Below are 14129 nucleotides of genomic sequence, written 5' to 3' on the forward strand. Positions count from 1 at the left end.
ATAACTAGTTTTTATTGTAACATTTGTAAGTACCTTTCAAAAGTATTTACCATACGTTTTATATCTTTGATTAATTCTCAATAAATACGTTAAATTTGCATGATCAATAACTGACAACTTAAAATTTGGGATATGTTTTAGGATAATATTTTTGCACGTTTTAAATATTTTACCGGATGATTTTAAGACAGAGTTAACAGTAATGGTATGTTTGCTTACCAAAAGGTTTGTTTTGTAATTTCACACAAATGAGTGACTCAACAGACTTAAAACCCTAATACCAATCCAACTCAAACCTCTCTCACACAACACGCGCACACACACGCAGCAGGCTCCGCCGCAGCAGCAGAGAAGAGAAGAAAATGGAGACTGCAAGAACAGTGAAGGACGTCTCTCCCCACGAGTTCGTCAAGGCCTACGCCGCCCATCTCAAGCGCTCTGGAAAGGTTTACATTTTACACTTAGTCGCCTTTTCTTTTTTTATCTTTTTATCTTTCTGCTTCATTTTCAAGGCGCTAATCGATTAACTCTCTCGCCTATTACTTATTTTTTCATTGAATGTGTCTCTTTTTGTTCTACTCAATTGGATTGCTTGATTAGTTTTGTTATAGATTGTGCTCACCTTGCAATTGAATTTTTTTTTCAATATTTTTTATTTGTTAGTCAAAGTTTTTATTTTTATTTATTTATTTATTTTGTGCTGGTGATTTTATCTTTGTTTCTTGATGTTTGACAGATCGAGCTTCCTCCCTGGACTGATATTGTCAAGACTGGTACATTGAAGGAGCTTGCTCCATATGATCCTGATTGGTACTACATCCGGGCTGGTATGTTGAGTCATTCCTCTGCTTCTCTATTTTTATGCGCACTCAAGATTGATTCTTATGTTGATATGGAATTTTTCAATGTAGCTTCCATGGCTAGGAAAATCTACTTGAGAGGTGGTCTGGGTGTTGGTGCTTTCCGTAGGATCTATGGAGGGAGCAAGAGGAACGGCAGTCGCCCTCCCCATTTTGGCAAGAGCAGTGGCTCTGTTGCTCGTCACATACTACAACAATTGGAGAGCATGAGCATTGTTGAACTCGACACTAAGGGGTGAGTCAGTGTTGCGTAATTTTTTGTTTCTAGATTTATGATTGGCTGTAGGTTGTTCTGATATTGTTGTTTGGTCAATCTAACATGGTTCAATGAGAAACAAGAAAAACTCTTGTGTAAAATAGAACAGGAAGATACACATGTTCCAACAATCCCAAAAACAGTAAGCAGGAAAAAATATAAAACAAACAACTGTTGATCACTATTTTGTAGGAACTGCTTTGAAATTTGGAGAAAGAGAAGCCCTGAGCTGGTTCCATCTCTTTGAAAGTGCAAGAAAAAGCAGTTAACAGGCCCTGAGAGACCAAAAAAATATGGATTGCACCTTTGAGGCCCTCTACCATCATTTGTGCTGTAGTACAATGTTACTTTCAACGAAAGCAATTGATTAAACCTCTCGCCTTGTGGTCGGATGGCAAGCCCTTAAACCATTGGGGTTGGTTATACCCAGGGGTCTTGTATTTGAGTCGTGGGAGAGGCAATTACCAATTTACCTTAAAAAAAAAAAAAAAAAACAATTGATTAATTATTAAAGAGGAATAGTAAATCAGTTTGATTTAAGTCTTCCAAGTTTTTTATAATAATATGGTTTGAGAAAGTTTAGTGGATTTGCAATTTTGTGGATAGCAATAGCTATATGATATCATTAGCATTACATTAGTTCTGTATATTCACTATGATTCTGTTATTATGTAACAGTGGAAGGAAAATCACATCCAGTGGCCAGAGGGATTTGGACCAAGTTGCTGGTAGAATTCCAGTCGTTGCCCAGTGAGATATGAACTCAGGCTAAACTATGGGTTGAGAACTTATTGAGAATATTTTTGGAATTAGTTGTTTGAATGAGAGGTAGATATAGAAGACACTGTTAGTTAATTTTGTGCTTGATTTGTCTGGTACTCCTATGATGAATATTGGCTTCTATATTTCAATATGTTATTTCCTCCCTCTGCCCTTTTATAGTCAAGTCTGGTTCTTATGATGTAACAAGATGTTGCATTTGGTTCCTGGCTTATTATCTATGTTGTGCATCAAACATTTTTTCCCCGTGCCATGTTTAGCTCGAAAAACATTTGAAAATTTTCAGGGTTGATGAAGATATTACTTCTTGTAAACTTGTTTATAGAATTCCCTTACATATATTTATGTTTAAGGATCATTAATTCAATAAAAAAGACATGTTAAATTTTCTTGAATGGTATATCGCAAGGTTTTAAAACCGGGTTTGTGGTTAAACTTAGCAAAGTGGTCGAGTCTTGGGTCGGTTAAACCAGTTTGTTCAGTGATGTCAACATATCCAAAGATTGAAATCTAGCAAAAATGCCCTTAAAAACTGCACATAAGTCCTTATAGGTTTGAAGTATTATAAAAACACTCCAAATTAAATTGTCGGTGTCGACAATCTAAGCCAAATAGGGCTTGTTTTTGGCGTCGATAACACATCTCATCACCACGAAAACTGTTTTCTTAGCCTCATGACCAAAACTGATATCACCTTACCCTCATTCGCCTCGTCAATCGTTGGCAACAGTCTGTTGTTGTCATCGATCCTGTTGTTGTCATCGATCGATTTTCGCGATTTTCAGTTGTTTTACTCACTAGAAATCACCTTCGTCACCACCTTTTGACTCATTGGTCCTTCCTTTTAGAAATCCCCAACATATCAGTCGTTAATTGTTCATTGATTATCCTCCTAATCTCTAGAGTTTGTCATAAACATTGAAAATTGGTAATTGACTCGGTAAAGGCCTCAGGTCTCGATTCAATGGGCCAGGCTGGGTTTTAAAACACTAGTATTTACTGATGAGATTTCTTTCTATAACTTCATAGATTATGGGTTTTCTTAGCAACTAATAAAAGATTGGATTGGTGTGATTTTATTGATGACTCTTTAAAGGAGTGATGTTATTATATATACACACTCTTGTATCCAAAATGGAGTAAAATTCTTCGATTTTAGGAATAATAGATCTACATGTTATTTGGTATTTTATAAAATTGTTATATATATATATACATTAATCTATTGATTTAGTGACACATGAGTTTGAATTTAAGCGTTTGTATTTAAAGTTTGTTCTTGTAGTATTATTCAATTAAAAAATGGCTGCATTCATACAAGATAATCAATTATCAAGCAGATTATTATGTTATTTTATGAAAAAGAATCTATGATATAAAAATTCTAGAATATCATCATTCCAATGAATAAGAATAATAACTATAAACCACTATTGTGTGGTCTGATGGTAAAAGAGTGAAAAATTACTAAAGTTTATATAGTATTCCAAGTTTGATTCTCTGCAGCCCCTAATAAGGGTGACCATTGGAGCTTTTATTCGGTCGGTAATTTTAGGGTTTCAGAGAATTAGTTGAAGTATATGTAAACTGGTCTGGACACTTCCGATCATTAAAAATAATAATAACTATATATAACATGAATGTGTTGGCTTGATGAGATTAATAACTAAACTCTATCCCTAGATATATCATGAATTATTTGCCAAAATCACTGTTGACAATGATGAACCACTATTTTAAAACTCGAACCGGACCGGTCGATCTGACCGGGACTCGGGCTACACTCCAGTCCAAATTATTATTAAACATGTTAATACTAAAAGAGCCGTTTTGGATTGGTATTGGACCGGTGTTATAGTACAAACAGTCCGGTCCGACCAGCCCAAAACTGATTTCAGTCCATTAATTGAGCCCTAAGAAAAACCTAATCTTAATTCCCTTGCATCGGTTTCATTTGCCATAGGCCATTTCAGTCGCCGCAACTTCCATTTTCATCTCCAAACCGTAGCTTCCATTTTCATCTTCTCTAAAGTGTAAAGTTTACACTTACTTCCTCATCTTCTTCATCTTCTTCAACTTACTTCCTCTATTGAAATCCAATCTACTTCATCGAAATCGATGACCTGGAATTCGTTAACGAAATCATGACTACGGCACTACGTCGACTTCGTTTCACTCTTAGACAGTAGAGTAGACACTCGGTCCATCATCAGGATGTTGAGCTTGCTCATCTCGGTCATCATCATGTTGAGTAATTATGGATTCACGAATCAACTTCTTTACCATTGCTCCAACACCCATTGTTTTTGTATCAAAATCATTCTTCTTCCACGCATCTCTTTCAACTTCCTCAACCTTCTGCTTCTGCACTTGCTCTTTTCTCTCTTTGTTCGCCTCCATCATAGTCACAAATCTTTTGAGTTGTGTTGGAGATTTTCTAGAGTATTCATAGATGCCCTCACCCACACGTGGCTAAAGTTAAGTAGTGCCTGTCCTACTGCGCATATGCCAACAATTATGAGCGTACACGTATCATCTGATAATTTAAAATGATATATGATTGAGGTGTGTAGGTGTAATTGGGATTGGGCATTCATTTTCCAACAAAACATAAAGGTTCCATAAGTTGTAATAAAAACCTATTTTGCTATGCGTCCATTACTCCATTTGCATTTTTAAATTCTAGAAAACACAATTAAATAGACTTAAAAAATTATTTCAATCTCATCTCACCGATCCAACCGACGGTCTAATCGGTTGGACCGGTTGACCCACGATCTGGTCACCTTACCGATCTTACAACGGGTCGGTTTTTAAATCAGTGATATGAACTAGATTATTATACTCTCTGAATTATTTACCAAAATCACTGCTTATCATAAATGATACCTTAGTGACCATAAATTGGGGTTGACAACAGTGTACATTATGTCCTTTAATTGGTTAAATGCTACCATCAATCAAGCTTTTAAAGCATATATTTATGAGAGCGTCCTGGTTCACCTTCCCTCTGATGTCGGCAAACTAAGCAGGCTTGATTATAGTTATGGCATTCCACACTCACTTACATGTTTATTTATAATCAATTTATAATTTACGGGAAAAAAAAAAAACGTTAATTAATTTATTCTATAATTAATATAATTAAATCCGTTTACTGTTTTTTCACAAAACTGTCCTAGCATACGTGTATTAACTGAATTTAAGAGCTCAGACTCTTGCATTAATTAAGGTCACAGCACCTCCATCCCCCTTGTCCACGGCCCATTTCATTCCCCATTTGCCGACTGCAATACGCATTGCCGTTTTGAGAGGACTGTAAATAGAAAGCCCCCACACCACCACACTATTCAATTGACCTGTCAACTACTAAACATGCCACCCTGGTCCTCCTACTTTATTCTCCCTCCACGTGGCATTTCTTAATCATAAAGATTCTGAATCTACGCTCCACCCGCGCTCACTACACTCTCCACACCAACACGCACTTATCGAACCGGAGAATCTCCTCATTTCCTTTTTTTTTTTTAAAATAAAATAAAATAAAGTATAAATATTAATATAATTATTATAAATCAGGCACTCTGCTTTCTCACGATTTCGAATATTTGAACAGAGAAGCGCTTTGCTTCGATCCTCGGTTTTCTTATTTACCAAAGGTTGCTTTCTCTAGATCATCAATTACTTACCCCTTCTAGGGTTTTCTTTATTTCTTCTTCTCTTTGATTTCATCGATCTTCTTTATCTCATTGTCTCATCCAATAATAAAACTGTAAGTCTCCTTTTCTTCATTTATTTTATTTTATTTTTTTCTTTAACTTATGAATTAGTGACTGGATAGATTAGGTTAAAGCACGTGTTGCTCTTAGTTGAGTGTGGAAGTTTGTGTGTTACAATTTTTTAATCTTAGTTTTAAAAAAATTTGATGCAATATTTTTTTTTTTTTNAAAAAAAAAAAAAAAAAAAAAACTAAAGTATCCAAGCTAGATTACATCCACCTTAAATAATCTTTAGAGCCCATTGAATATCCTATAAGGGACATATTCTAGGTAAGTCACAAATATGATAGGTAATCTTGAGGTGGTTTGAACTCACAAAGTCAATGAAGGAACAAACCTTCTTAACCACTAGGTCAACCCCTTGGAGTTAATACACCCCAATGTAGTTTAAACTCAAGACCTCTTGAGTAATAAATTTAAGAGTCTCTATCGAACTATTAGATGACCCGGAAGTAGTTTGTATTTAATTTCTCTTTAGAGCATTTTGACGTATAATTCTTTTATTGGAATTAAGTTTAAGCTAAGATTTAACTATTTTTACACTAAAATATGCAATAGAGGAGAAGAATTTATAACAAAAGAAGGAGATACAAGAATTAGTAACATAATTAAATGGGGACGCAGTGATGTGATACGGGATATGTAGAAGGTGCAATCCGATGTGGAAAATGTATATGAAAGATGGGGGAGTGAATCAAAGGTTTCATAATGGTTATAAAATGACTTTTTGAACAAGTATTCTATATTGTAACGAAATTGGTAGACAGAATTAGACGTCTTAATCGCAGTCATTGGTTGGGTGATTGGATACGAAATTGCAGTGGTCCACATCTTCATAGCCTCCACGGCCCACCCCACCCCCCATCAAACTTATCTCAACTTTCCTTATTTTAATTTAATTCTCTTTCCACACTTCTCTTCCCACTTCCTTTCTTTCCCTTCAAATTATCTCCTTACACACCACTCTAAGTGCTCTTCTTCCTATCAATGACTACAATCACATTTTATTTCAAGTTTTCAACTCTTTTCTTTTCTTTTCTTTTCTTTTTAAATTAAAATTATCCTGTTCGCGTAGGATTAAAGCAAAATAGTTCAATGTATTGTGTACCGAGTTGGCGAGTTCAGTTAACCATTCAAATTCATTTGGAATGTTTTTCCAAAAAGGCTGCTTTTTTTTTTTTCTTTGGTTTATTATATGTTCTTACGAAAATTCGCAACAGCCAGAGATATACAATCGACCATGACGAGACTGGGTAGAATGTATGCATAATTATAAATAATCAGCTAGGGACATGTTGATGAATCCATAATGCAAGAATACATGAGACTTTTTAAATTGGTTTAATAAGTTAAGACCAAGCCTACGTCTACTGATATATTATTGCTTATGTTTGTTGCATACACAAAGTAATTACAATAAGGCAACACGTAATAGCGAGTTGAAACACTTTGTTAGTGATTTATGTGATTGTATGAATAATCACACATCAATCCCCCAAAATAAAGGTGAGAGCATGAGGCCTCCCTTTTATACACAATGTCTGACAGTGGTTGAAGGTTGGTATTACAGGGTAGATTACACGCATAATCCCCTATAATTTGGATCTGAGTCAGCTTTCACCTATGCTTAAGTTAGAACACCCATGCTTAGGACTAAAGAGTTTATTGGTTAAGTCATCTGCTGTGGGAGCAATACGTGGAATGATTATGACCGCTAGATCTCGGTATGACTTATAGATAGATGGCACATATCTGGTCGTCGGAAAATCATCACAACATTATCTGTATACAATTCTTTATATTTTTTTTTCCAGTTAAAACATTGTAAAAATTTTTAGAAAAGAGTATTTGAGTAGAAGATTTTTTTAATTAGAATAATTTTATGATATATTTGAAAAGAATTAAAATATGTCTCTAGACTAATAACTCCCTTAATTTGATCGAAAACATAATAAAACTCGTGCAATTTTCAAAGCTAACAGAAACTACTCTTGCAAGGGCTCTTTCCTCCTTCAATGGATGGGAGGCCATAAATGATTAGGAAGTTAAATTTATGCCTATGGGGAGTTCAAGATTAATTTCTAAAACTAAGGGTATCCTAAAGTAAAAACTAAATTTACAGGGACTAAATGGATAATTTTCTTGATAAAGTTAAAAATTTCGTGGGGCACAGACTCTGCCACTGTATTCTTGGAAGTGGTAGTGAAAAATTAAAGGGGTCCATTGTAAAAATTAGGTGATTTTATTGTACGTTAATTTTGTTTTTTATGAAACTGGAGAGGAATGGTAAAAAGTGTGGACTAACCTCGACGGGTTAACCGCACTTGAGTAGCGGAGTGATTGAATAAAGATTTTTAGGAGATTGTCTAAGAAGTCTTCTATTCGGTTCATCTTGGTTGTTAATAGGAGTGATCATTAAAGATTTATTCGATCGTTAATTTTAAAATCCTAAAAATTAGTTGAAATATGCATAAACTGGTCTAAATACCCTAATCATTTAAAAAAAAAAAAAACCACGATGGGTTTATTGTAGTTAATCCTTTGTTATTGCATTTTATTTTATAATTAAAATTGCATAAAGAATGTGTCTTAATCTTCTACATACATTCAGTTTCAAATTGAGAACTAAACTTTATCGCTTATGTAAAGTAAATTAATAGGAAGACGATAACAAATAAGTAAAAGGTAGAAAAATAAATAAAAGTTGATTGACTTTGATCAAGTCATACAGTCACTCATAGAATTATATAGTGGAGTGAGTAGTTTGAAACATGTTTGTTAGAAAAAAGGTCTATGTACCTAATTTCGTTGAATTATATATGTAATAAACTTGGTAGGTAATTTTTTTCTCTTTTTTTTTTCTACTTAAAGAAATCTTTAATTTGACTATGGTGGATACAAATTAAACATCATATAACTAAATAATACAAGTTGAACATAAATACATAGTAATTGTAATTTGAGGTGGAAGCTTAAGCCTAACCCTAAGCCACATGAAAGATATATAGTAATTTGGTTTTATATAAACGAAAAAATTGGATTGACATATTTAAGATTAGGGGTGAGCATGGGTATAGGGTAAAACTGGTTCCATTAGGATTCGATTCCAGTTCTAAACAATTGGAATTGGGAATTCTCGGTTCTGGTTCTCGTTCCTATAGTGCTAGAATTGGGAACCGGAACCGAAATTGAGGTTTAGATACTCGGATAGGAACCGAGATTGAATTATAATTTTTGTAAATTGTTGGAGTTGTATTTGTACTTTTTTGGAGGTGTATTTGTCATTTTTTTTAAAGTTGAGATAACTGAAATTAACCTGAGTATCCAGAACTCGAACCTATATTTCAAGTTATGATTCTAGGTTTCTAGGAACCAAAACCAGTTAATTTCGGTTCTAGTTTTGGTTCCTTAAAAAATTACTGCGTATCCATAACCGTTCATCCCTACCTAAGATTATATTACACAATTCAGGTGAACAACATGATGAGGAGGGAGTAATGCTACAGTTATCGATGGGTGTGCACCGAATGACGTGGTAAAATTCTGACTGTTGATTTATTATCAGTTAATATTAATCAACGGTCAGGATTTTATCACGTCATTCGGTGCACAAATTTGGTGTAAACTTTTCGATAACTCTATCATTTTCCGATGAGAAGGAGGATAAATTTTATATTAACCAATAACTACTAACCCGTGGCTAGCTTTTAAACTTATTTTATATACAATTGTCACTTGATAAGTCAACAATCCCATCTAGATCCGGCACTAATACAATACAAGTTGGTGGCAAATAATTATACAAATCCTTAAATTTCAAACACTCTTACCAATCCAACGTTATTATAAAAATAAATAAACAAAAAATATTGTGCATGGCTGAAAATGACACAGCAATCACCATTCAAAGCTCCAGGCCATCATCCTTTGCTCATAAAAATCTGGCTGTCTTTGTTTGAGCACTTAGAATAGTATTTTTGAAAAAGTTGAGTTGAGTTAGGTTGTCTTTTTATAATAGAATTTGAATTTGAAAATGTATTTGGTAAATTTTTGAAAAATAGTTAGATTAGTTTTAACCCTTTATATTTGTTAATTTAGCTAAACACTTTCTACAATAAAAGTTTTAAAATTAACAAAAATACCCTTACCCACCCATTAAATGTCGATAATTGGCTACCATCGTCAGAAGGTGACCAGAAGTTGTTGAAATGGTGCACGATCAGTTGGATCTGGCCGGTAATACGCTAATCTGGCCTTTTTCGGTCAGATCTACGACTAAAGATAGATCTGACCGAAAATGTCTGATCGACGTACGACCAGCCACATTTGACCGGTTGTGCGCCAGTCTGGCAAATTTTGACAACCTTCTGACGGTGGTGACTGGCTGCCGACAATATGTGGGTGGATGGATGGGGGTGTTTTTGTTAATTTATAAACTTTTATTGTTGGGATTGTTTAATTAAATTAACAAACCTAAGAGGTTATAAAAAAATCTAAATATTTTGAGTTGAATATAATAGGATTGAATTTTGAAAATATTAAAACAAATATATATTTTGATAGAATTAGATAAGGTAATAAGATAAGTTAGAATTTGAATAGAGAAACAAACACAACCCAAAAGTGTTACCGTTAACATAAATTTATATTCATTTATCTAAATGACAGATAATAGCTAGGGACTGTAGTACCAGCAGCACTCGAGAAAAATAGGGATCGGCCGCATTTGAATTTTCTAATATTTACGTGAAGTAGAATATTTTCGTTTTTGCATGCCACCAAAACAAAGTACTGTTTTTCCAATACGCTGCCAATTGATGGTGCGTTTCGAGTAAGAGCATTTCCACGAGGGAGAGGGATTGGACTGGACTGGACTGAAGTAGAAAAGTGCATAAAGTAAATAAATGAAATCTATCAAACTTGCAATGAAGGAGTGTGTTGATTTCTAGAGACCGGATTGAGTGGAGTAGACTACTGCCATCACTGCGACTGTGCGACACTAGTGCCTCTCAATGTTTTTTTCATTGGTACAAGTTTAAATCAACTTGGTTGTGGAAGACACCCTATTGACTAAATCAATTAAACTACTCCATTTAAATTACAATATCATTTCTTTTTTTTTTTTTCTTAATTTAAACACCTTGAAGTCATCAAGATGATGATTATAAGAGTTTAAATTATTGAACTATAATAAAATACTGAGACACCCACTTGGTATACATGATTGATGTACTTGTCCCCTGTTTTATAATTTAAGAAAAAAAAATTTATACTAAAATTTTAGATCATATTGGATTTGGGTTCACAGTGGTCAACAGTTCCACACTCCACATGCCTCGTGTAAAGCACTCACTACGTCACCCAGGTACAAATTAGTGACTTCTTCTGTCACCACCCACATGGACTTTGCCTTTACACCTTACACAACACAATATTTACTATTTTATTTCTAAATATACAAATATTAAATAATATAGTAATGTTATAATTAGGTTAAATCAATATATTATTTATAATATAAAATTTAAGATAATTATTTTTAAATGAATAATAACTCGTGAGTTAAAAAAAAAATATATTCCACTTATGGTTTTTAAGGATCTTGAATTGGCACAAAAATACATTGGGCCAACTCTAAAATTTGGGCTACTAAATGTTAGATATAAGTTTTAAAATCATATTTCAGTTATCATATGGTTCAAGGCTTATACATAATTAGGTTACATTTATCTCATCAAGAATAAGGAACTAAAATAAGATTCATCAATTATATTTTTGGCACGCTATCTTTGACTTAAGTGAGTTCAATTGTTTATATGGGTCTTTTTTTAGGTATTTGAGGCATCCAGACTCACAGTAGAGCCTGCAGGATCACGATAAACCCTACAAGCCCACCTGACCAAAGTAATTGTATGTCTAATCCTCAGGGTCATGAAACACCCTACAAGTCCAATAGACCAAGGTAATTACACAAATGTGGTATAGTATAGGTACCTCTCCTACAACTTGAACACAAGACTTTCTGGGTATAGTTAACCCTAATGGCTAAAGGTTTTGCCATCTTGTCACAAGGGGAGAGGTTTGTTTATATGAGTTTTGACATTATAAGCAAATAAATTCTTAAATTTATCTTTATCTTTTTGTTTTATATAATAAGATTTGGAGGATACTCCCTCATTTATAAAAAATAATGAAAACAACTATTGACTACTTAATAAATGATTGTATTTAGAGACATTTCCATACTATTTATATAAAATTATATATGATATATACCTTTAACTAAATTTGGGCTGGGCAGCCCAATCAGCATTACGCTACTTTATTAACTTATGAATAAAGCAGTGGAATCGCTTGGGACTTGGGAGCTTAACCATTGAAAGAGAGAAAGTGATGTGAGAACAGAAAGAACCAGGAGTTGTTACAGGAGAAGAAGGCTTGATAGCCTTTCAGGTATATTCTTTGTTAGCCTTTAATTTCTTCTATTGTTTACATAGAATTACTAGTGTTCATTGAATGTGTGTTTGTTTAAATATTTATGAAATTTTGTTCCATTTTTATGTAATTCAAACTTCAAATTTGTTGTTTGAGTGAATGTGTTGAAGAAAATTTCATGGGGGTTGAAATTTTGGCTTAACGAACCAATGAGGGTTCAAGTAGAAATACCTTCCTGTAATTGTAGTATGTATCCGCTGGTGAAAGATGATCAAGATTTATTTGATATTTTTATTTAGAATGTTTAAAGAGAAGAGGGGAAAAGTTATTCATTTTATCATTGATATGTTACTTCAAGCCATACCTTCACAACCATTGTCGTTTGATTTGAATACAACCGCTTCACGTCAAAAAGAACCTCCTTGCATGAGAACACGAAACAATTACTCCAACCCCAATCCATCTTGAGCCATTAGATGTCAAACTCTTAGACCCAATCATGAAAGATAGCAAGAACATGAAACACTACTCCAACCTAAATTCATCCTGAGCCATCAAGTGTCCAACTCGCTGACCATTTGTCTGTTGATGGTGGTTTCTATTGAAAAGCATAATTAATAAGGATGAAGAAGTCTATGCTACATGTGATGAGTTGCACGAGTATGGATGCTCATGGAAGATCCTTGCAACACTAGTTCATTGTAACGAAAAAAGTTTCAGGATCATAACTTCCTGTAAGAGACATAATTGTCAGAGTTCACAAAGAGAAGTAAAACCACTTTAGAATGGTTAAGGCTCCGTTTGGTTCATTTTTTTACATTTTTTAGAAAAGTTTTTGGAAAAAAGTTAAAAAAAGTTGAATTGGGCGGGTATTACAATGTAGGATTTGAAAATAAATAAAAATACCCTCTATATTTGTTTATTTACACACCCCCCCCCATGTTTGTTTATTTACTAAAAACCCCTATAATAAAACATTAAAAGTTAACAAAAACACCCCCAACCCACCCGCCAACACATGGACAGCCGGCCACCACCGTCGGAGGGTGGTCGGAGTCATCGTATCGGTGCATGACTGGCTGGATCTTGCCAGTCTTGCGCCGATATGGCCTTTTTCGGCCAGATCTACGGCTAGATCTGGCCATTGACGACCATATCTGGCCGTATTTGCTCGTCAACGACGGCCAAAGATATGGCCGTCGTTGATGGTCAATGACAACCATGTGTTGGCCGTCGTTGACGATTGACTACGGCCAAAGATCTGGCCATCAATGGCCAGATCTTTGGCCTTAGATCTGGCTTTTTCTGGCCAGATCCATCGTGGATCTGCCCGAAAAAGGCTAGATTAGCGCACTACCGGCCAGATTCAGCCGGTAGTGCACCATTATACCAGATTTTGGCCATTTTCTGGCGGTGGTGGCTGAAATCTGGTAAATATGGTTGCTGGGGTTTTTTTGCAATTTCTAAAAAAATATTTAGGGGTATTTAATTAAATTAACAAATTTAAGAGGTTTAAAAAAAGTTAAATAATATTGTGAGTTTTTGCAATTTTACTGTTTAACTTTATTGGGAATACTAATAGTAGTATTCCCAAATGTGAGCCAAACGAAGCCTAAATCAAAACCCATATTTGGACTTAAAAGATCCTATAAACAAAGGTTAAGAATAGATATACATATGACATTGTTATGCCTAAAAAATCAGGGCTGACGTAAGCATACATTAGCAAGCACCAATCAAAGTTCAGGAAGACTTTGCGCCGTCCAGGAGTTTCCACGTCACCTCAAGACAGAAAGAATACGACTGTCATCAACCTAGTAGATTCAGGTTTTGTCTATAAGTGAATGAGGATCATACACCTGTCCAAGCCCCAGATAATTTGAGGATATTTCCTAAGTTATCAGCCAATGGGAGGCAAGGAAAGACTTGCACGACACCTACCCACTTGCAAATTTGTAATCATTACCTTGAATTCAAATAAAGGACTCCCATTCTCATTTTGGGGATTATGATTTATAA

At 34.4% G+C, this 14129-nt stretch overlaps 1 protein-coding gene across 1 annotated transcript; it reads left to right on the plus strand.

The window, feature by feature from the left end:
* The first annotated feature begins 281 nt into the window (after window positions 1–281).
* LOC116141197 (40S ribosomal protein S19-2) lies at window positions 282–2062 on the plus strand. The gene is made up of 4 exons (XM_031426724.1): window positions 282–446; window positions 737–827; window positions 912–1095; window positions 1795–2062. Exons 1-4 carry the CDS (start codon window positions 363–365, stop codon window positions 1868–1870), a joined length of 435 nt encoding a protein of 144 aa, XP_031282584.1. The 5' UTR covers window positions 282–362; the 3' UTR covers window positions 1871–2062.
* The last annotated feature ends 12067 nt before the right edge of the window (window positions 2063–14129 follow it).

The sequence above is a fragment of the Pistacia vera genome, unplaced genomic scaffold, assembly GCF_008641045.1.
Source record: "Pistacia vera cultivar Batoury unplaced genomic scaffold, PisVer_v2 Contig395, whole genome shotgun sequence".
Taxonomy (NCBI): Eukaryota; Viridiplantae; Streptophyta; class Magnoliopsida; order Sapindales; family Anacardiaceae; genus Pistacia; species Pistacia vera.

Bases quoted from the DNA above. Each gene is read 5' to 3' on its own strand.
- LOC116141197 (XM_031426724.1), top strand. From the start codon at position 363: ATGGAGACTGCAAGAACAGTGAAGGACGTCTCTCCCCACGAGTTCGTC. The intron at 447-736 runs GTTTACATTTTA...GATGTTTGACAG, and splicing joins ATCTCAAGCGCTCTGGAAAG to ATCGAGCTTCCTCCCTGGAC. The intron at 828-911 runs GTATGTTGAGTC...TTTTCAATGTAG, and splicing joins TTGGTACTACATCCGGGCTG to CTTCCATGGCTAGGAAAATC.